The sequence below is a fragment of the Macrobrachium nipponense genome, chromosome 41, assembly GCF_015104395.2.
Source record: "Macrobrachium nipponense isolate FS-2020 chromosome 41, ASM1510439v2, whole genome shotgun sequence".
Taxonomy (NCBI): Eukaryota; Metazoa; Arthropoda; class Malacostraca; order Decapoda; family Palaemonidae; genus Macrobrachium; species Macrobrachium nipponense.
In genome coordinates, this window is record NC_061102.1 from 52,544,520 (window position 1) to 52,569,582 (window position 25,063).

At 36.1% G+C, this 25,063-nt stretch overlaps 1 protein-coding gene across 6 annotated transcripts; it reads left to right on the forward strand.

Moving 5' to 3' along the window:
* The first annotated feature begins 1,478 nt into the window (after nt 1–1,478).
* LOC135212765 (zinc transporter ZIP2-like) lies at nt 1,479–10,878 on the forward strand. 6 transcript variants are annotated; one of them, XM_064246526.1, is made up of 3 exons: nt 1,479–1,521; nt 8,291–9,320; nt 9,836–10,878. In XM_064246526.1, exons 2-3 carry the CDS (start codon nt 9,192–9,194, stop codon nt 10,754–10,756), a joined length of 1,050 nt encoding a protein of 349 aa, XP_064102596.1. In that variant the 5' UTR covers nt 1,479–1,521; nt 8,291–9,191; the 3' UTR covers nt 10,757–10,878. The 6 variants fall into 6 exon arrangements, with proteins under 6 accessions (XP_064102596.1, XP_064102597.1, XP_064102595.1 ...); XM_064246527.1 differs by having other exon boundaries at nt 8,294–9,320; XM_064246525.1 differs by lacking the exon at nt 1,479–1,521 and adding an exon at nt 4,602–4,723.
* The last annotated feature ends 14,185 nt before the right edge of the window (nt 10,879–25,063 follow it).

Consider the following 25,063-nt stretch of genomic DNA (forward strand, 5'->3'; position numbering starts at 1 on the left):
AATTTTCCCTACCTCTGAATTAATGTATTTTCATTTATGTTACCCGAAGGGAAATTTTTTTAGTCGATAATAATTTCGTCCTCTCGTGGGTTCGAACCCGCGCCCAGCGGACTGAGGAGAAATCAGGACTTCAGTGACATTATCGATTCGGCTGAAGTCCTGATTTCTTCTCTGTCCGCTGGGCGCCGCGCTGGTTTGAACCCGCGTGAGGACGAAATTATTATCAACTAAAAAAATTCCCCTTCGGTTAACATATATGAAAATATATTAATTTTGAGGTAGAGCGAATTGCTTATTATAAAGACAATTGTAGCTCGATGCATGTATAAGAATCTTGGTGATGTGATAATTATACATATTTATATACGTATGTTTGTTTCAAGTAGGACAAGCTTTCTCCTTATGCTTTCACTATTGAATTTCACATATCTCTTATAAGAACATGTTTGTCGTTACATGAAATAAAACTAATGTTTCTATTAAAGTTTAGTTCACTCGGCTTGGTAGGTCAAATACATAGATGTCAGAAAATAATGGAATATTTTTTTGGAGAGAGAGAGAGAGAGAGAGAGAGAGAGAGAGAGAGAGAGAGAGAGAGAGAGAGAGAGAGAGAGAGAGTTTCATGAAGCAACAAAATTCTGTCTAAATGAAAAGCCAGACTAGATATACGTTCACTTCCTTTGTAGAAACAGAATTCCAGTTGATATTTTCTCTAAATTTGCCAATACCTGCCAAGATTAAATGCCATTCTTACTGTCTACGATGCTAGAGCTGTTTCCTTTGACCTAAATTAATTATTTAAGTTCCCGAGGAAAAGATTACATGTCCTTATCACTAGCATTTCAAATACTTTTATAGGCTCTCTCTCAGTATGTTCAGAGGCGACTTGCATACATAACGTTCAAGATTGAAACGCTCGGAACTGATTAGAATATTTCGCTTTTTAAAACGAATGTTCGAAAGCGCGATGATGTTTCGTTGTTTTTTAATACTTGCAACCTTCACCTAATTCATTTTTAGGAGTCTTGTAAAGAATTTCGTTGATTTTATGCATTGTCGGAGAGTTTTTGTAAATTCTGTTATTGATATTTACATTCATTGTTGCACTACGCCTTGTTTGTTTGTTTGTTTGTATGTTGGTTTTACGTTGCATGGAACCAGTGGTTATTCAGCAACGGGACCAACGGCTTTACGTGACTTCCGAACCACGTCGAGAGTGAACTTCTATCACCAGAAATATACATCTTTAACCCCTCAGTGAAATGCCAGAGAATCAAACTCGCGGCCAACGAAGTGGCAGGCCAAGACCATACCGATCACACCACTAAGGTGCTTGTTAATCCTAAGAACTAAAAGAACCCACATACCGAGAACTCGCTGTCATCACCGACTTAAGAAATCGTGTCAAAAGATCTTGTTCGACTCTAATCTTATCTCTTGCACTCATTTCACGATAATGTCGTGCTTGGATGTTTGTTAGTAGACTCCTGTCTTTTAGTGAGCGAAGATTAGCATTTTAGGGTCTGAACAATTTACCTCAGTCGACCGTAACACTTGAACTATGAGATCTTGGGTCAATGACGCCGAGTGTGTTTTTCGCTTCGTCAGTAATAACAGATTGGTCGTCCCGCCAACTGCTATTCGATCTATGGGCCTTTTGTATTCAATACAGTTGATAATTGTGAGCTAACAGTGAAATAGTGACAGCATCTGCTTCTTGAACTGAACTGAATAGGGAATTTAGACCAAAGGCCAAGCAATGGGACCTATGAGGTCATTCAGCGCTGAAATGGCAATTGAGAGTAAAAGGCTTGAAAGGTGTAACAGGAGGAAAACCTCAAAGCAGTTGCACTGAGATTCAATTGTTAGGAGAGGGTGGAAAGTAATATGGAAGAAAGAGAATTTGAAGGAGGTGCATTTTCTCTTTAGACTTTATGCAGGAATTCTATCCCAATAAATCAGTTTGCATGACGTGACGTTTCTGTCATTCAAAGGAGGTTGTGACAGTGCAAATAGAAAATATGGTTGACAGCAAGTGTTCCCTTTCTCAGACTTAAAAAAAAAAAAAGACAGGCTCCCATCTTCAGAATCCCAAATCACGATAAGCAGTCAATCAAAAGGACAGAATTTTCCTTACACCCTGACTTTGTGTTTTTTCTTCATCTACCCGATTTTTTTCTTTAGTTTTTTATTCTTCGTTATTTCTTCCTCTTTCTCTCTCTATATAGATTCTCGGAATATTCTAAATAAAATAGTTTAGAATTTAGCTGAAATAAAATTCTGAATAACTTCACTATACACCAAAAAGACAGCCACCTCACGACAAAAGTGATGAGAGTTTGAATAATGATTTCACTTACACCACAAGCACAGCCAAATCACGATAAAAGTAATGAGATTCTGAATAATTTCACTATATCTCATAAATACAGCCACATCATAGTAAAAGTAAAGCCAAAAAATGAATAGTATGCAAAGTTAAGCGTTACCATCTTGGGAGGCAAATTCCACTATACCATTAATCAGTGGATAAATGAATGCAGTATCGTTAAAAACTATCTAAAAATTCACATAATAAAAGTCTGACGCGACTTGGAATTTTCACCGCTTTGCAATTAATCCCTTGAATATTACGTTTTTATTATACGCCTCCCCATGCTATCAGTTACCATTTAAAGTAAAAATACGAGATTTCCTCATGTCAAACTAGAATATTTGCAGAAATGCCTATTTGATTAGTGTGATGTGCTAAACACAAATAATTGTATAATTTTATTTCATCTTAATTTTATACCAAGTATGTTAATTTAGGAGTAATGACAGGTCAAGAAAGCTTACTGAAAGCAACCGTTTCACCTTGTTCAAAACCCCTTTGCTCATGTAATATATATATATATATATATATATATATATATATATATATATATATATATATATATATATATATATGTGTGTGTGTGTGTGTGTGTGTGTGTGTGTGTGTGTACAGGATGTCCGCAGTTTACAATGGTGGTTCCATTCCTATGCCATGTCATAAGCCAAAAATCGTCGTAAGCCGAGACATCGTCGGAAAGCGAGAGAATACCTTACAAAATCTTAATTTTAATCCTTTGGGTGTCTTGAAAACAATGTAACGTCCAAATTTTTATCATTCTGCCGTGTTGGAGCCATATTTCTTCTGTTGGATCGATGTCATAAGCGCCGTAATGCCAGAACATGCATCATAAACCGGGAAATAATTTCTGATGAATGTCTTTGAAAAGCGTCGTAAGCTTGGAATGTCGTTATCAATAATAATAATAATAATAATAATAATAATAATAATAATAATAATAATAATAATAATAATAATATCCTTTATTTCAGCTCAGGGCCACATACATGGGATATACAATACAGACAGTAACATACACAATCTAGATCCATGAGACAACATGATAAAAAAATGAATAATCGGCACTTATCCACAAAATAGCTGAGGAAGCATAAAAGATAGTAATCATAACACTGGTGATAACAGTAATAATATTGGTGAGAAAAAAAAATGCATTGAGAGTTATAACAGTCAGTGCACAGATTATGTAACTTAAATTTCAACTAGAGACCTTAGGTGGTTACAGTAGTTAGGTCCAGAGGGCTAAATACGAAAACTGAATGTAAAAAAAACTTTAACTTGATAGTAATCACAGTAATAATGAAAAAGTTAAATATCAGCAATAAATATAATAATGACAAAATCTGCAGATGACATCTTGCCAATACAGACATTAAGTCCTATAGGGGACAAAGGCCTCATTTTCCCATCTTTCCCACAATTTAGATCTTCTTCTTGCTTCATTCCTTAGGATGCTTTGTATGAGCGAGTTGCTGCTGTTTCTCACTCGGGTTATCAGTCTGGACATTGTTCGCCTTATAATGATTTTTAAATTGTCCAGGTGGTTTTCTATGAACATCTGTGTGGCGGAGTGGTAGCGGGGAGTGTTTGTGAAGCGTCTCAGAATGTCAATGTGCATAACAGGGACTGCCTGTATATACGTATATGTTACAGGTAGATAGCGAAACCAGGCATTTCATGAACTTCCTGAAAGGGCAGATAGCAAAATGAACCCCCAGTGGCTAATACTGAACACGTTAAAATACATTTGACTTCCCCCAAGGGATGATACTAAACACGGCAAAACAATGTAGGTGAGTCACTGTTTAGCCATGTTTAGTACTAGCCACAGGGGGATTCAAATATCCCTAGGTGCATTTTGCTGTATGCCTGAAATTTTGAGAAGTTCACAAGATGCCTGGTTACGCTGTCTGTCTGTAACATATATACATAAAAGAGAGAGAGAGAGAGAGAGAGAGAGAGAGAGAAGAGAGAGAGAGAGAATTAGGCCAACCCTTTACCCCTCTATTAATGGATAAGTGGAATCCTTATCAATTGTGAGAAATATGAAGAAAAGAGAAATAGTGAGAGAATTCGGTCAACCCTTGATCCCTCTATTTAGGGATAATTCGAGCCCTTATCAATTGTGAGAAATAAAATGGAAATACATTCATACCAGAACCTATACTCTGTCACATCGCGTCTCCAACAACTGGTCAACTTTCGTCATAATCTAATCTGTTGCATCGCTCTGAGATAACAGCCTCAATGCTTTCAGGTGATATACCCTAAAAGAATTTTTTAGTGGATTCAGTTGACTTGTGGCTTTCACCGGACAAGGATTACCAAGTGAGCTTCTCAAAAGCAGTGTTTAGGTATTAATTGTAAATTGACACGTTTCTTTTTATTCTGTTACCTCTGAAGACTGTTGTAAAAGAATAAAAAGTAATTTATCAATACATTCATCTACTGCGCAACAGTTAGTCTGGATGCCTCGACTCGTATTGTATCTAGCTTTTTTTTATTTTTTTTATATATAAAACTTCCGTTTCAGTTGAAATGTGAATACTGGACGAATGCACTAACATACTTCACAGTGATAAAAACATTTCGGGTAATTGCACCTACAGATAAAGACACATTCTGTATTTCGAAAGGTACTGTGCATTAAGGAGACCTATCAACAATGGTTGGAGTAATGGAAAAACTGCATTAATATTCACAGTTAGCTATGGAACATTTCTCTGCTGTGACTGGACATAAAGTACACCGTCAGTATCACATATGATTAATTACTGTACTCGAGAGAATACAACCCTGCATTACCCTGTTCTTCAACCAACTGATGAAGAAGTGGTCTTTCTCAAATGCAACAAAATATGATGGAAATTTATACAAAATCTAGTGATATAAAAAAAATTCATTACTTACGAACTGATGATCAAATAATCCCGTTCTGCATCCTTGCAAAGCCTTGAGATCGTTAAAATTGCTTCATTTCTTCAATTTGAAGGTCGTTAATGGTAATCACGTGATTTGGACACGGTAAATGGCCTTCAGCAACGGAGTCTTTCGTTTTTGTAATAACTGCCACTTTGATAACCTGAGTGGAGAGAGAGACGAGGAATACAGTATTAGGTGCCTTCAGAAACTTGTTTAAATCTAAGGTGATGCCACTGCAACTCGGTTTGTCTGTCTGTATGGTTCCCTTCAAGTAGTAAAAAAGGCTTTATTACAACCATGAGTTCCCCACTGGACGAGTGGTTTACGTGTTCGCCTACCGATTCGGTAATCGCGAGTTCGACTCTCCACTCTGGCAACGTGGAATTCGAGGAATTTATTACCGGTCATTAGAAATTCTTTTCTCGATATAATGTGGTTCAAATCCCACAATAAGCTGGAAGTCCCGTTGCTAAGTAACAGATTGGTTCCTAGCCACGTAAAAATATCTAATCCTTCGGACCAGCCATGGGAGAGCTGTTCATCAGCTCAGTGGTCTGGTTAAACTAAGATGTTACTTAACACTTACCACCCATGTCCTTGCAAATAGTTAACAAAGAACCCACTACTGCCTTTCTGTAACTTGCTTCAATATTCAATTTTTCTTTTCTCTATTCCATGATAATTATGATCTCCCTCTCAGCAGTGCTTTATGATGGCGCCATTCTGAGCAAGTGTGTCCTCTGGCTGCTTTTCTATGCGTTTGGAATCCTCACAAACTTGCCTCTAACGTGTCTGCCCAAACAAATAAAACATGGCTAAGTTAGCATTTAATACCATATGCACCTATCTCTTCCCTACCCATACCACTCACACTACTTTTAATTAATATTCTTAGCAAAATGAGATTCCTGTGTGAAGGATACTTGAACAGAGCCTGTGTTACTGATGAATTAGCAGTGTTTAAATATTCATGGTGAAAAAATTTATTCATTTATTCATAAATTATTGCGGTTGATATGCTTATCAGTTGGTATGCAATACTATCTCCTAGCTCTTAATCGGGGTATTATGTTAAGGACAATCAAATTGCATTATGTTTTGGTTGTGAAAGACGGAAGCATCGCATAAAACAGACTTCATGCCATAATTTGTTTTCGCATTCAAGCGGAATTTATTCGGTCTCTTTGTTGACAGACTGTGATATCCCCGAAAGCCTCATTGTCATGATTGATTGACTGATTTACAGATTTTTTGCATCCATGCCAAGCACTGGGGCAACTAAGGCCATTCAGCGCTGAAACGGAAATTGACAGTGACAAGGTCTGAAAGGTGTAACAGGAGGAAAACTTCGCAGTTGCACTATGAATCAATTGTTACGAAAGGGTGGACAGTCAGATAGAAAAAAAAGAGAACATGAATGGAGTTACAGTAAATGGAATGAAAGGGAATAAAAAGAATCAAGACATCGGCAATATGACAGCCATATCGGATCTGGTTTGAAATGAACTGAATTAAACTGAATATAGAATTTAGGCCACAGGCCAAGCACTGGGACCAATAAGGTCACTCGGCGCTGATACGGAAATTTACAATAAAAGTTTGAAAGGAGTAACAGGAGGAAAACCTCAAAGCAGTTGCTCTATGAATCAGTTGCTAAAAGGTGGAAAGTATGATGGAAGAAAAAGAAGATGAACGGAGGTACAGTCAAAGGAATGAAAGGGGTTGCAGCTAGGGGCCGAAGGCACGCTGCAAAGAACCCTAAGTAATGCGGGGATGGGGCGGGGAAGGGGGTGGGGGGGGGGTGGGGGGGGGGGTGTAATGTGAAGGGCGCGAGTTTAAAATGGTCCCTTTAATATTCCGAGTTTTATAAAAAAAATTGCCTGTTTCATCCTTCGTCATTAAATCTGATTTATCAAACATGACTGACGTAACTTGAATCCTTAATTCATCTTCGTGGGCACAACGCCCTTCCAAAAATATATATAATAATAATAATAATATCTGCATAGCAAAGATTTTCGCATGGTTAATTTACTGAATGAGTGAACTGGCACCCAAGACCCTCCCTTACTTGGAGTGTTTAGTATATAAATATTTCTCCTTCTCAGTCTCGGTTACTTTTCAACAAAAGTAATTTTTTGTTTTATTGGTGTTATACTGTGCGCCATAAAATTCGTGGGCACCAGTTCTTCATTCAAGTGTAAATATTAACACTATACTCTGTTTTTTTTCCATCTGCCCATCCTCTTGCGGTTTTTGCGTATGGTAACACTGCGTCCCGGGCTTTAGATAGTTACGCTATGTGTAAGTTTTAGGTAAATAAAAGGATGCCTGGGTGTGCGTTTGCAACCAAGAAGTGTTTTAATAATTTACTGTATGCAAATTACACCGTTAATATTCGAAATAGGATATTATTATAATTGGTGAATGTAAGCTGAATGTAACTCTCTAAAGCACGGGATACAGTGTTACCATACGCAAACACCACAAGTGGGTGGACAGTTAATCAAGCTTTTATGAATTCACTCAATATATATGTATATATATATATATATATATATATGTATATATATATGATATATATATATATATATATATATATATATATATAGCTATGCATATATATATATATATATATATATATATATATATATATATAGCTATGTATATATATATATATATACATATATATTGAGTGTATTCATAAAAGCTTGATTATATATATATATATATATATATATATATATATATATATATATATATATATATATATATATATATATACATATATATACTATATATATATATGTATATATATATATATATATATATATATATATATATATATATATATATATATATATAGTATGATATATATATATTATAGTACATACGATATCTAATTAGTATGTGTAGGTTATTAGTCCTCATCATTGTGAACTATATAGTAAATATATTTTCCATGTATTTCAGCAGTGTACGATGAACAATGAATAACGTATGATGTGGATTTCGGACGGAGAAAAGGAAAGCTAATTCGCAGACAACAGTAAAACAAAGAAAATAAATTACCCCATTGTTCAAAAACAGCGAGTGCCATGTGTGAAAATCTAGTGGTAGCAGATTTTCGTATAAGAAGAACAATACACCCTTGCAGGCAATGAGTGTGAAAATTACTTTTACTCCTCAAGTTGCATATCCTTTATACAGTTGGAAGTAACCTGTGTTCATCAGCTTCCTTACTCTGGCGACAAAGAAAAGACAGTTTCGTACGAAACTTCCGACAGTGACCAGTGTCGTTTTCAAACTCCTCTGGATTCCAGCTAAGGGAGTCGAAGAGTCTTTCCAAGTCTGGATTCCAGCTAAGGGAGTCGTTGAGTCTTTCCAAGTCTGGATTCCAGCTAAAGGAGCCATCGAGTCTTTCCAAGTCTGGATTCCAGCTAAGGGAGTCGTCAAGTCTTTCCAAGTCTGGAGTCCAGGTAAGGGAGTCTCCGAGTCTTTCAAAGTCTGGATTCCAGCGAAGGGAGTCGTCGAGTCTTTCCAAGTCTGGAGTCCAGGTAAGGGAGTCTCCGAGTCTTTCCAAGTCTGGATTCTAGATACGGGAGTCGTCGAGTCTATACAAGTCTGGATTCCAGCTAAGGGAGTCGTCGAGTCTTTCCAGGTCTGATTCCAGCTAAGGCAGTCGTCGAGTCTTTCCAGGTCTGATTCCAGCTAAGGCAGTCGTCGAGTCTTTCCAGGTCTGATTCCAGCTAAGGCAGTCGTCGAGTCTTTCCAGGTCTGATTCCAGCTAAGGCAGTCGTCGAGTCTTTCCAGGTCTGATTCCAGCTAAGGGCGTCGTCGAGTCTTTTCAAGAAGGGCAAAAAATATCGCCAACATGTTAACCTTAGCAGGCCACAAAGGGGTCGCTCTGACAGTGATGTTCGTCATCACGCTGATTACTTCATTTTCTCCCCTTTACTTGAGAAAGATATTCTTGAAGCACGTACATGGAAAGAAAGCAACGGTAAGGACCACTAATTTTTTTTTTTTTATGCTTACAAAATTCGTAAAAACAGCTTCCCGTATTCTGTGACTGCGAGACGATCTGGCAGAAAGATATCAAAGGGATTGGTTGATCGGAATCTGGGCGCAGGAGCTTCAGTGACAGGACTCGAACCAAATGGATACTATTAGACTATGTCGAGTAACAAGCGTATCCATACCGTGTCAAGAAATCGAGACAAGGTCACTGTATTTATTAGAAATACATAGAAATACATACATATATATATATATATATATATATATATCTATATATATATATATATATATATAATATATATATATATATATGTGTGTGTGTGTGTGTGTGTGTGTGTGTGTGTGTAATCTATAATATATAAATTTATATATATATAGTATATATATGTACTGTTATTTCTAAGAAATGAGAATACATTACTTGATCAGCTGAAGTATAAATGGGGTGCAGTACTGATCATAAACTAGTACTAAAAGCTTCGAACATTCTCCTTGCAGATCAGCCTGAGTGGGTGCCTGTGTTTTGGCGCCGGCGTCCTGATGGCTACCATCTTCCTCCACATTCTACCAGAAGCTGTTGAGCAGATTGAAGGAGCCATGGAGGATGGTCTCATGCCCACCATTTCGTACCCCATCACCCAAATGTCGCTCTGCTTAGGGTTCTTCTTCGTGTACTTGATCGAGGAAATCGTGCATTACTGCATAGAACGCAAAAACAAAACGCGGGAAAGGGGAGAGTCTTTCCAAATGCCCGTCCGGAGCGTCTGCGACAACAAAGGCTTCGACCACGACGGGAACTGGAACGATTCCAGTGTTCCACACATGCACGACCATAGCGTCACCCACCACTACCTGAAGAAGGAGTCGCTTGTCGGATCCCTGATTGTTGTCTTGGCTTTATCCTTCCACGGGTTCATGGAAGGCATGGCACTCGGGCTGGAAGGTCACCAGAGCGACGTCTGGTTGATGTTCGCCGCCCTGTGCTCGCACAAGATCTTCATTTCCTTCAGCATGTCGATGGAATTACTAGAGGTGGGCGTGCCCCTGAAGATCCTCATCCTGAGCATGATGATATTCGCCTTGGCTTCTCCCATCGGCGGCCTCATCGGGGCCATCGTGATCGCCAACTCCTCTGGGCCGGACACAGCAGCTAGCGTTCTGGCGCCAGCTTTCCTCCAGGCCATATCTGCTGGCACCATCTTGTACGTCACGTTCTGCGAGGTTCTGGAGAGAGAACGGGCTAAAACAAGCGGTGGACTGGTCAAGTTTGGCTGTCTACTGGCTGGGTTCGCAGTCATGGCCGCCTTGCAGACGCTGGACCATGACGATGACGGAGAACCGGTTGACCCGACTTCGACGACGACGCTCGTGACTCAAACCGCGACGGAATCGGTGGCAGCTGCAGTCTTATCGACATGAAAGCATTTTAACCTTTTGTAGATTATATCTTTAAGTTAAGGCGCCCTCTTCATAAATGACTCCTCATTATTGTATATAATGTGTATGCTTCAGTTGTTAAATATATGTACCGTTATACTTTATCAATGAATTTATTTTCATTATCTAGCTCAGAGCATTTTTCACCCAAAGTTATTTTATCAAAGTAAGTATACAGCAACAAAACTGGCTAAGGTCACCAGACACACATACACACACACACACACAAAAAGTTGCTAAACATCACTAAAATACTGAAATAAGACAGTGGTATTAGCCTACATTTCGTGATCAAAATTATTTATACTGAAAGCCTGTATTTCCAGGGGTAATTACTCCTGAAAATGAAGGTGTACAAATGGGCACCACAAAAGAAAAGGATTCAATTTCGCAAGAACAACATCGGTGTTAACGACCGAAAGAGAAATTGCCCAAATTAAATCTTGTTTCATCAATGCCACAACAAAAAGGTCAGCTGTTTTTTATCCTAAGGAAAAAACTAATATTATGCTACATTTTGCTACAGAAAACTTTGTCACAGATATATACATACATACATACATACACACATATATGTATATATGTGCTTAAAAAATCACAGTAGATTCACAACACTTCGTTATGTAAGCAAATACCACATGAAAATGAAGGGCAGAAAGTTTATGCCAAGTAGTTTCGCCTTTATTCTGGCACTGCCTCGATAATGCCTGGATAAAGGCGAAAGCGCTCGGTTTTGAATTTTTGCCTGCCATTTTTCTGTGGTATTCACATATAAATATATATAAATATATATATATATATATATATATATATATATATATATATATATATATATATATATATACTATATATATATATATATATATATATATATATATATATATATATATATATATACATATATATACATATATATACATATATACATATACTATATATATACATATACATATATACATACATACATATATATATATATATATATATATATATAATATATATATATATATACACATATATATATATATACATTAATAGCATTCATTAATAGCAACACTATAAAACTTTTTGTGAGCTTTTTGATAGCATAAATCAATTAACCCTTAAACGCCGAAGCGGTAAAAAAAAAATTGTCTCCCGTGTGCCGATGGGGTTTCGGAGTGAGCGCGAAAGCGGAAAAAATATTTTTTTCAAAAAAACACAGCACGCTTAGTTTTCAAGATTAAGAGTTCATTTTTGGCTCCTTTTTTTGTCATTGGCTGAAGTTTAGTATGCAACCATCAGAAATAAAAAACATTATTATTATCATATATAAATAATGCGATATATGATAGCACAAAAACGAAATTTCATATATAATTGTATTTCAAATCGCGCAGTGCGCAAAACGGTTAAAGGTAACAAGTTACTTTTTTTTCGTTGTAATGTACACTAAATTGCGATCATTTTGGTATACAACACATTGTAAAACGATAAAAGCAACACAGAGAAAATATTATCACAAAATGATGCATGAATTCGTAACGCGCGGACGTAAAAAAATATATTTTTTTTAAATTCACCATAAATCTAAATATTGTTATAGAGACTTCGAATTTGTTTCAAGATGAAGTTAAATGATGGAATATTACGATACTGTAAGAGTTTTAGCTTACAATTGCAGTTTTCGACCAATTCGGACGAGTTAAAGTTGACCAAATGTCGAAATTTTTTTATAATTTTTTTTTTTTTTTTTTATATGCAATTATTTCGGAAATTAGAAAAGCTACAACCTTCAAATATTTTTCCTTTTATTCTACATGAAATTGCGCACATTTTCATATATAAAACTCTATGAAATGGCTAATATAAAACGGAGCAAATTTTCCGAGAATGCGACTTACGCATTTCGGAGATTTATGGCGAAGAATCCGCGCGCGGAGGGAAGGAAAGTTTTTATCATAAATTCACCATAAATATAAATATTGTCCTAGAGACTTCCAATTTGTTGCAAAATGAAGGTAAATGATTGAATATTACTAAAATATAAGAGTTTTAGCTTACAATTGCGTTTTTCGACCATTTCAGTAGAGTCAAAGTTGACCAAACGTGGTTTTTTTTTCTATTTATCGTGATTTATATGCAAATATTTCGAAAATGAGAAAAGCTACAACCTTCAATTATTTTTCGTTGTATTCTAAATGAAATTGCGCACATTTTCATATATAAAACTTTATGTAACGGCTAATTTAAAATGGTGCAAACATTACCACAATCGCACGTATGATTTTTTCGGAAGAGTTACCGCGTGGACGTAAGGAAAATGTTATTTTTTTCATAAATTCACCATAAATCGAAATATTGTGCTAGAGACTTCCAATTTGTTACAAAATGAAGGTAAATGATTGAATATTACTAAAAAATAAGAGTTTTAGCTTACAATTGCGTTTTTTTCGACCCATTTCGTAGAGTCAAAACTTGACCATAGGTTGCAAAATTTGTCATTTATCCATTTTTTTATATGAAAAATATTTCAAAAAACTGATAAAAGCTACAACCAGGGGTTTGGTTTGTTTTTTAGTTGTATTGTGCATGGAATTGCGCAGATTTCCATATATAAAACTTTATGTAACGGCTAATTTTAAAATGGTGCAAACATTACCACAATCGCATGTATGATCTTTTTCGGAAGAGTTACCGCGCGGACGTAAAGAAAAAGTTTTTTCATAAATTCACCATAAATCGAAATATTGTGCTAGAGACTTCCAATTTGTTGCAAAATTAAGGTAAATAGTTGAATATTACTAAAATATAAGCGTTTTAGCTTACAATTGCGTTTTTCGACCATTTCGGTAGAGTCAAAGTTGACTGAAGGTTGAAATTTTGGCACTTATCGTTATTTATATGAAAATATTTCAAAACTGATAAAAGCTACAATCATGAGTGTTTTTTTGTTGTATTCTAAATGAAATTGCGCACATTTTCATATATAATACTTCATGTAACGGATAATTTAAAATGGTGCAAAAATTATGTCAAAGTGACGAAATAATTTTTGAGATGTGTCACTGATACTTTTTAGTGCGATAAGAAAGAAATTCGCGCTTGCGCGCCTGCATAACGATTGTAAACTAAATAATGCCTTGATCCGTGAACTCCCAGCATCCCCCAAGGCGAGTGATTCAAATGTTTTTGGCTGGTAGGCCTATAAGTATTTTTCCACGAATTTTAAAAAAAACTTTTTTGAGTCGATGTATGGTACGTCCATTCGGCATACGGGAGACATTTTGACTCGACGTTTAATACGTCCATTCGGCGTTTAAGGGTTAAATGAGGTGGGTAGCAGAGATCGTTTCCTATCTTTTTTATGTATTCTATTTCTTGGTCAAGATATTGTGGACTCGTGATACGCAAAGCGCGTAGGAACATAGAAGAAAAAATTGAAATTTTAATATTAAGATGGCCAGAATAAAAATGTACATTTGTTAAATTATTTGTGGGTTTTCTATAAATACTGAATTGGCATTGGAAAGATTCTCTATGTTTTAATACATCTAGGAAAGGGATGACATTGTTATTTTCGATTTCAACAGTGAATTTTATGGATGGCACTAAATTATTCAATTTAGACAGTAAATCACTTACATCGATACCAACAGGTAAGACTACTAAGATATCATCGACATATCGGTACCATTTTAAGGGGACAAGTGTGATATTCGGGAGGTGTTGTCTCTCAAAAAATTCCATATATAAGTTTGAAAGGAGAGGTGATAAAGGGTTACCCAATTTTTTCTTCTATGTTCCTACGCGCTTTGTGTATCACGAGTCCACAATATCTTGACCAAGAAATAGAATACATAAAAAAGATAGGAAACGATCTCTGCTACCCACCTCATTTAATTGACTTATGCTATCAAAAAGCTTACAAAAAGTTTTATATTGTTGCTATTAATGAAAAAAAAATGCCTAAAAATGTACTTTGCTTACCTTACTTTCGTGGATTTGAAACCATCAAATCAATGTTTAAATCGTTTAATGTTAATGTAGTGTTCTCTTATAACAATACCATTAAAGATATACTAATTAAGAATAGTCCCATAATAAATAACATCATCATTTACAAAATTCCTTGTAAGGATTGCCCATCGTTTTACGTTGGTCAGTCAAGTAAAAATTTATGTGTTCGTATTAAGCAGCATATGTATTCAGTTAGAACAGCCCAGACTTCAAATGTACTGTTTATCCATCTGAGTGAAAAATCTCATTGTATTAATTGGGTTGATACCTCGGTAATTCCTAGATCTAATGATTATGTTTCAAGAAATTTACTGGAATCGGCAATTATACAAATCACTAATATAAACAACCTAAATCTTAGTCTGTAGAATGTACCATTTGGAAGACCCATAATTTGATTTTGGAAGAATGTTTATGAAGGACCTTAAAATAAATGAACAACTAATAAATTAGTCCAACATGTATATTTTATTTAAAAAAAAATTTTTTTCTTTCTCTCTCTCTCTCTCTCACCTCTCTCTCACTCTCCCGCTCTCTCTCTCTCTCGTCTCTTCTCGTCTCTCTCTCTCTCTCATCTCTCTCTCTCTCTCTGGTTCGATATTCTCTCTCCCCTCTTTCTCTTGCTCGACTTATATAATTTATTATATTTTCTTTCGTCTTTTCATTAATAATAATTTTTTGGGGGAAAATTTGTGTAAATTTCTTGATATTAAATTGTATATGCTTCCGTGTTTTTTCAAAATGTACTGTTTTCTGGAAGAATAACTTGTTTACTGCGTGTGTCCACCAAGGTGTGGCTACCCTCAGGCATTTCCTCCTTTCTGTAGAGTGAAATCGCCCTTATTGCTAATCTTGTAGTGTTAGTTTGGATATTAAGCCTTCTTTTGACTATGTTGTCCTCTGTAAAATCAGTTTGCCTTAAGTAATGGGTCCGAACAGGACCGAAATAACTCGGCTTCTCGCTTTTTAATTTTTTCCTTTGTGGCAAAAAACCTTTATTTATATATATATATATATATATATATATATATATATATATATATATATATATATATATATATATATATATACATATATATATATATATATATAAGTCATATCACTTTTCCGTGATTCATATACATATATCGAGCTACAATGTCCTTTTAATATCTAATTTGCTCTACCTCGGAATTAATATATTTTCATATATGCTTAACCGAAGGGGAATTTTTTCTCGATAATAGACTTGCCTGGATCAGGACGCGAACCCAGATCCTTTCAAATCCAGGAACGTCAGTGAAGCTTTTACTACTACACTACCGCGGTAGTGTAGTAGGTAAAAGCTTCACTGACGTTCCTGGATTTGAAAGGATCCTGGGTTCGCGTCCCGATCCAGGCAAGTCTATTATCAAGAAAAAATTCCCCTTCGGTTAATCATATATGAAAACTATATTAATTCCTAGGTAGAGCTAATTATATATCTTAAACAGGACATTGTAGCTCGATATATATATATATATATATATATATATCTATATATATATATATATATCATATATATATATATATATATATATAAGCGAATACCCCAGGAAAATGATAGTCAGAAATCCAAGCGCTTTCGTCTTTATTCAGACATCGTCAAGGAGTCAGTAGCTCCTTGATGATGTCTGAATAAAGACGAAAGCGCTTGGATTTCTGACTATCATTTTCCCGTGGTATTTGCTTATTTATGAAGTCACGTGCATCTACTGTGATTTTTTAAGCATATATATATATATATATATATATATATATATATATATATTATATATATATATATATATATATATATATGTGTGTGTGTGTGTGTGTGTGTGTGTGTAAATAAATTCTTCTGTTAAAACAGGATACGTCACAAGTATAAAAGGCCCATTAACCCTTAAACGCCGAAGCGGTATATAAAAAATTGTCTCCTGTGTGCCGGAGGGGTTTCGGAGTGAGCACGGAAGCGGAAAAAATATTTTTTTCAAAACACCACAGCGCACTTAGTTTTCAAGATTAAGAGTTCATTTTTGGCTCCCTTTTTTGTCATTGCCTGAAGTCTAGTATGAAACCATCAGAAATGAAAAAAATTATCATTATCATATATAAATAATGCGATATATGATAGTGCAAAAACGAAATTTCATATATAATTGTATTCAAATCGCGCTGTGCGCAAAACGGTTAAAGGTAACAAGTTACTTATTTTTTCGTTGTAATTTACACTAAATTGCGATCATTTTGGTATATAACACATTGTAAAACGATAAAAGCAACACAGAGAAAATATTATCACAAAATGATGCATGAATTTATAACGCGCGGACGTAAAAAAATATTTTATTTTTAAATTCACCAAAATCGAAATATTGTTATAGAGACTTGGAATTTGTTTCAAGATGAAGTTAAATGATGGAATATTACGATACTGTAAGATTGTTAGCTTACAAATGCAGTTTTCGACCATTTCAGACGAGTTAAAGTTGACCAAATGTCGAATTATTTTTATAATTTTTTTTTATATGCAAATATTAAATAAATTATAAATGCTACAACCTTCAAATATTTTTTGTTACATTGTGCATGTTGTTGCGCACATTCTCATATATAAAACTCTATAAAAAGCCTAATATGAAAAGGCACAAATATTAGGAGAATGTGACCTACGCATTTCGGAGATTCGCTGCCGAGAATCGGCGTGCGGAGGGAAGAAAATAGTTTTTTTCAAAAATTCACCATAAATCTAAATATTGTTCTAGAGACTTCCAATTTGTTTTAAAGTGAAGATAAATAATTGAATATTACTAGACTGTTATGTAATTTGCTAACCCAAAAATACCAATATATATATATATATATATATATATATATATATATATATATATATATATATATATATATATATATATATATATATATATATATATATTAAATATATAAAATATATATATTACATTTTTCGATTCTGGTACCAATACATAAATAAAAGGAATGCAGGTGACACTTTTCTTTTTGCATACAATGAAATGTCTTATTATTATTTTATCATGCACAGATACGGATATATAAAAATTTGTAATAAATATAAAAATAAATATAAAATAAATGCAGAATACTCACTCGTAACCTCCTGACTCTTTTTCGTTCTATTCTGGGTTTTCTCCCTCCTCCTCCATTGAAGAGGTCTTGCATTTTTTTTCCTCTCGACATGACGAGGGTGGGTACGTAACAGGTGGAGGAGGGAGGACCACACGCCCTTACTGCTGATGGGAACCCGGCGGCCCCGTGCACCCTCCGCTATCGGTTTAGGGGGTGCACTCCAATACGTGACCTTAGTGTGGTGCTTACGGTCACAGTCCCCTATCCTGCAAATAGCAATTTTGCAGAGATGACAGAAGAACCGGGTGTCTCTCCTTCTGCCATTCATATGGCACACTTGGCACCGTTTCTGCCTTCGCCCTTCTAAGGCCTCCAGTATGTGATCCCCTGGCTGCAGCCGACACACAGGGTCCACTACCCGACGAGAAGCGGTGATGGCGGGGACGGCAGCAAGAGGGGCGTCGTCAGCAGGGGCGGCGGCAGCAGGGGCGTCGTCAGCAGGGGCGGCGGCAGGTCGACCAAAGTTGGCCCTCAAATCTGCCCTTTCCGCTAGGGGGCAGATCTGCAGCTCGGAGCAGGGGGTCAGTGATGGAAGGCCACTCATCAGTTTCGAAGTTGATGAGGGCATTCCCGGCTACCTCTGGGAACTGTATGTGGGACAACCTCGGACGACCGACCTTCACCTTGGCTGGCGCGATGAGCCAACCTTCTACGCGCACGGGTGCGGGCACGATTTCGCACACTACCCTCCCCCATTGGCCCATCACCCTCACTTAGGCTTTCGCTTTCAGTATCGTCCTCCGTGATGAAACTAGACCCCATATCCCCACCCTCCCCCTCCTCAGATTTCCCCTCATATGCACTGAAGCCCCTGAATTCGAGCTCACTTTCGGGATGTGAGCCTCGAACGGACATTGGGGGCATACATTCGTCCTCACTGACATCGGGACTGATGTCCTCATCACTCGATGACCATCCGCCATCAAAATGAGGACTTGCGACATGTTCCCGATCAAGCTCCGAAAGATATTCGTCTATGTCCCTTGGTTGGAGGCCTCCCAAATGCCTACGAATGCCCCTAAGGACGCCCACATGCTTCCTAGGGGTAACCAAAGGCATACGATGTGTTCCTGAACCACTTTCATCCACACATGGTCGCACAGAACGGCGTTGAGGCGCGGGGTCATGCTGGGTGCTTGGCCCTTAGCCAGCATCTAAGTCCAAAATGCGTCTTACACGATCCCTTCCGACGGGTAAAACGCGCCTTTCGTGGTTCACACGTCGTTGAGACATCTCTACGAATGTCCTGTAGCAACACAAATGTTCAAAGTCTCGCACAAGTTCAGAAAAACACGATTGCGACAAAAGATCGCTCTCGGACGATGCGCCGCTGATGCTGACTGGAGCGAGAAGAAAGCATTTCGCGCATGCGCACTTGGGTCACGCTTCTAAACAAAACAACACCTCGATCCGTGAACTCCCAGCATCCCCCAAGGTGCGTGATTCAAAAGTTTTAGGCTGGTAGGCCTATAAGTATTTTTCCGCGAATTTAAAAAAAAACTTTTGTATATCGACGTAAAATACGTCCAGTCGGCACCCGAGAGACAAAAAATGTCGACGTAAATTATGTCCAGTCGGCGTTTAAGGGTTAAAACACCCTGGTTTAAACCTAAGGACTATATTTCGGTGGACTTACTTCCACTCTCATCAAGCAGTGAATAACAGAAGGAGTTTTATTAGAGAAATATATGGTAGGAGATATGCCCTACTATATATTTCTCTAATGAAACTCCAGTCATTCACTGATGAAGCGGAAGTAAGTCCAACAAAATAAAGACCTTGGCTTTAAAACAGTTTGTTTTATTGGACCTTTTATACTTGAGATTTATATATATATATATATATATATATATATATATATATATATATATATATATATATATATATATATATATATATATATATATATATATATATATATATGTATGCACGTGAGTGTATATCAATGAATGTAATTAAGACGACAGGGTTTAATCATGAAAGTTAGCAGAATTAAAGATGAGACGCAGGCAGACAACAGATGTCGAAAGAGCATCTAAAAACAACGTAAAAATTGTAAACTCGATCAAGCTGAAGTCAAACATCGTCATTTAAACCCAACGGTTCAAAACGCATTTTCAGTGCCCCAATGAATTGGTATTTTAGGATTCGACTGACAAAGTAAAACTGCCAACAGGAAGATTGGTAGGGAACGAACGGAATGAGATTACATACAGGGGAGTTTATTTCAGCTATAAGACGTTTCAAGTAAGGGAGTAGAAATTATGATGGAATCAGTGTTGGATGTCAGGGCTGTATGGAATATGGGACTTGAGTTGTTAATAGTAATTTAAAGCTCTTATGTCTTAAATGCGCATTAGAAGAATGTAGATAAGAGAATGCCTGGGCCGATGAAAAATAAAGGGGTCTGAGATAAGGGTGTCATGTCTTCATTACTGTTCAATAACATTAAGGATAGAGAGATAAGAAAAGTCAGAGGAAGGAAATTAAACAAATGCAGTTGTTACATAAGAAAATGGGACGCGAATGAAGTGTGGAATAAGTGATGTTCACAGATGAGATGACACTTATTGGGATTGAAGGGAAACTGCAAACACTAGCGAAAGTTTGGAGAGTTTACTGGAGGTAAATGCTTAGAGTAAATATGAACAAGAATAAGGTTGTTAAAGTAAATGAAGACCAGGACGATGGAGCAAAGATGGCGGAAGAAGTCGTGCGTCACAGAACAGACTAGACAAGAGGCAGGAAAGGTAGAAGGGTGAATGCAAGAGATAAGAAAGTAACTTGCAGTGCCAATGGAAAAGTGTATGAAGGGATGAGCTAATTCACTTTGATAAACGAGAGTTTAGATATTAAAAGCCAATGAAAGAAAAGAAAGGTGAACCTGTTCAAATGAACTGCATCCGAGGTATTTGTAACTTAATAAAGAATGAAACGGAGAGAAAAGCAGATAGGTTTGAGAAGGGCCAAATGGTTAGGGTATGTTAAAAGGAAATAAAAGTGTGTTCTCAGATATGTTGATCGTATGGAGAGGATGATGGACGGAAAGTTAGTGAAAGAGTGCATGATTCGGAAGTGCTTGGAGGCAGGAAGAGAGGAAGACCAAGAAGAATGCATAATAAATAGGTAAAAAAATAAAAAAAAAAAATAAAAAAAAAAAAACTTAAATGAAACGAAGGACCTTGATAGTAAAGATTGTAGGTGGGTTCGACGTACTTCTCATTTGAATGTGGTAGGGTAAAAATGATCGAGTTGCTACTTCTCATATATATATATATATATATATATATATATATATATATATATATATATATATATATATATGTGTGTGTGTGTGTATGTATGTATGTGCATATATATATATATAATGTATTTAGAGGTGTTACTTCTCATATATGTGTATGTAATGAGAGAGAGAGAGAGAGAGAGAGAGAGAGAGAGAGAGAGAGAGAGAGAGAACAAGTGTGTAACTCCAGTTTGTCACATCGAAAAAAAATAACCACGAGGTATATCTTTGAAGGGTTCTAAAACGATAAATGATAAGTCTTTTCATAGCTAATAAGTAAACATAAACATCATCTTTGGTTTTACATAGTCATGAAATCTTTAAGTCTGAAAAAATTTCAAATAAGAGAGAGAGAGAGAGAGAGAGAGAGAGAGAGAGAGAGAGAGAGAGAGAGAGAGAGAGAGAGAGAGAGAGAGAGAGAGAGAGAATGTTTCATTTAGCAACACAATTCTGTATAATTGAAAACCTGGGCTTGAAATACGTTCACTTCCTTTGTAGTCGACAGAATTCCAGTTGATATTTTCTCTAAATTTGCCAATACCTGGCAAGATTAAACGCCACTCTTATTCTGTTCGATGCCACAGCTGTTTCCTTTGACCTAAATGATTGAAGTTCCCGAGGAAGATAAGGATTAAATGTCCTTATCATTATCATTCCTAATACTTTTATAGGCTCTCTCTCAATATGTTCAGAGGCGACTTGACTTGCATGCATAACGTTCAAGAATGAAACACTCAAGAACTGATTAGAATATCTCGCTGTCTAAAACGAATGTTCGAAAGCGCTATGATGTTTCTTTGTTTTTGAATACCTACAACCTTCACCTAATTCATTTTCAGCAGTCTTGTGATAGAAATATTTTGATTTTATAGATTAGATTAGATTATAAAATTTTTGGCGCATAGCCAAGCGCCGGAGCCGAGGGGCCATTCAGTGCATATATATCTGAAGAATAAAAAAGTTACAGTCGCACAAACAAACATACACACAACCGATCTAACATACAAATCATTCATTCATAAAAACCAAACAAGAAACCTAAAACAATTAAGAGAAAATTACAGTTCATAAAAAAGATTAATATTTTTTAAAAATGTCATAATTTGCTCTGCCTGAGCACCTTCACCTAAAATATCGGCAAGAGTCTTATTTGCCAGCAAACAAGCTCTACGTTTGTTTTCAAAATGAGGGCACTCCACCAAAATATGCACCACAGTCAAATCCACATGACAGGTGAAACAGCGAGGAACCTGCCTATCCGCTCTACTCATCACTAGATACCCATGAGTATATTTAGTGTGGCCAATATGCAATCTAGCTAAAACTATCTCAGACCTTCTATCCATCCGGCTATGAGGCCAAGGATGAATAGGTCTAATCGACTTTAATTTAAGATTATTATCTAAAGTGGACCAGTGGGCCTGCCACTGGTCTTTACAATAAAATCGAATGGTGCTTTTAAAATCTGAAACAGGGAAGCCCATGTTGGGAAATGTGCCTAAGTCTAGTCCCAACAAATCCAACATGGGACGGCAAGAGATCAGGCTTCTAAGAGAGGATAAAACACTCAAAGAGTCTGTAAAAATGGTAAAAACCTTGTTAGTACAAGAACTATAAAAAATATATTTAAGCGCAGTCACCACTGCCAGCAGTTCAGCTGTAAATACAGAGGAATTAGATAGAAGCTTCTTTTTAATTATATTATCACTTGTCACTACAGAGCAACCAACACCATCAGAACCCTTCGAGCCATCAGTATATTTATGATTAGAATCACCATGTTCAGAAGCATGGTCCAAGGAACTTGCCCTCAACTGATCACCAGAATTGTTGCTCCTGCTGTGAAATAAAGAGTGACAGCATTTGCTTATTGAACTGAACTGAACTGAACATAGAATTTAGACCAAATGCCAAGCAATGGGACCTATGAGGTCATTCAGCGCTGAAATGGAAACAGAGTAAACGGCTTAAAAGGTGTAACAGGAGGAAAACCTCAAAGCAGTTGCACTATGAAACGATTGTTAGGCGAGGGTGGAAAAGTTAGATGGAAGAAAGAGAATTTGAAGGAGGTGCATTTTCTTTTTAGACTTTATGCAGGAATTCTATTCCCAATAAACCGGTTTGCATGACGTGACTTTTCTGTCATTCAAAGGAGGTCGTGACAGTGCAAATAGAAAATATGGTTAATAGCAAGTGTTCCCTTTCTCAGACTTAAGAAAGGACAGGCTCCCATCTTCAGAATCACAGATCACGATGAGCAGTCAATCAAAATAACAGAATTTTGCTTATACCCTGATTTTGTGTTTTTTCTTCATCTATCCGATTTTTTTCTTTGGTTATTTTCTTTTTCGTTATTTTTTCCTCTCTCTCTCTCTCTCTCTCTCTCTCTCTCTCTCTACATAGCTTCTCGGAATATTCTAAATCAAATAGTTTAGAATTTAGCTGAAATAAAACTTTGAATAACTTCACTATACCCCATAAATGCAGCCACATCATAGTAAAAGTAAAGCCAAAAAATGAATAGTATGAAGAGTTTAAGCGTTACCATCTTGGGACGCAAATTCCACTATACCATTAATCAGTGGATAAATGAAAGCAGTATCGTTAAAAACTATCTAAAAATTCACATAATAAAAGTCTGACGCGACTTTGAATTCTCATCGCTTTGCAATTAATCCCTTGAATATGTATTACGTTTTTATTATACGCCTCCCCATGCTATCAGTTACCATTTAAAGTAAAAATAAAATACGAATTTCCTCTTGTCAAACAAGAATATTTGTAGAATTGTATAATTTTATTTCACCTTAATTTTATACAATGTATGTTAACTTAGGAGTAATGATAGGACAAGGAAAGCTTACTAAGAGCAACCGTTTCACCTTGTTCAAAACCCCCTGTGCTCATGTAATATGTATATATATATATATATATATATATCTTATATATAATATATATTATAATTATATATATATATATATAACATATATATACATATCATATATTATTAATATGATATATATATATATATATATTTATTATATGTATATATAATATATATATTATATTATTATATATATACATATATATATATACTATATATAATATATATATATATATATATATATATATATAAATATACACACACACACATATATGTACAGGATGTCTGCGGTTTACGATGGTGGTTCCGTTCCTATACCGTGTCGTAAGCCAAAAAATCTTCGTAAGCCGAGACATCGTCGAAAATCGTGAGAAAACCTTACAAAGTCTTAATTTTAATCCTTTGGGTGTCTTGAAAACAATGTAACCTGCATTCTTATTTAGTTTTCATCAAAAAGTCCAAATTTTTATCATTCTGCCGTGTTGGAGCCATATTTCTTCTGTTGGATCGGCGTCGTAATCCCGGAACATGCGTCGCAATCTGGGAAATAATTATGATGGATATATTTGAAACGTCGTAAGAATCGAATGTCATGAGCCAAGCCTGTCGTAACTCAGGAACTGCCTATATATGTTACAGGTAGATAGCAAAACCAGGCATTTCATGAAATGCCTGAAAGGGCAGATAGCAAAATGAAATTATGGACATTTAATCCCCCATGGCTAGTACTGAACGCTGTGAAATACATTTGACTTTCCCAGGGTATGGTACTAAACACGGCAAAACAATGTAGGTGAGTCACTGTTTAGCCATGTTTAGTACTACCCGCAGGGGGGATCATATATCCCTAAGAGCATTTTGCTGTATGCCTGAAATTTTAGGCAGTTCACAAGATGCCTGGTTACATTATCTGCCTGTAACATATTTACATATTCAATAAATACACCTATAATAT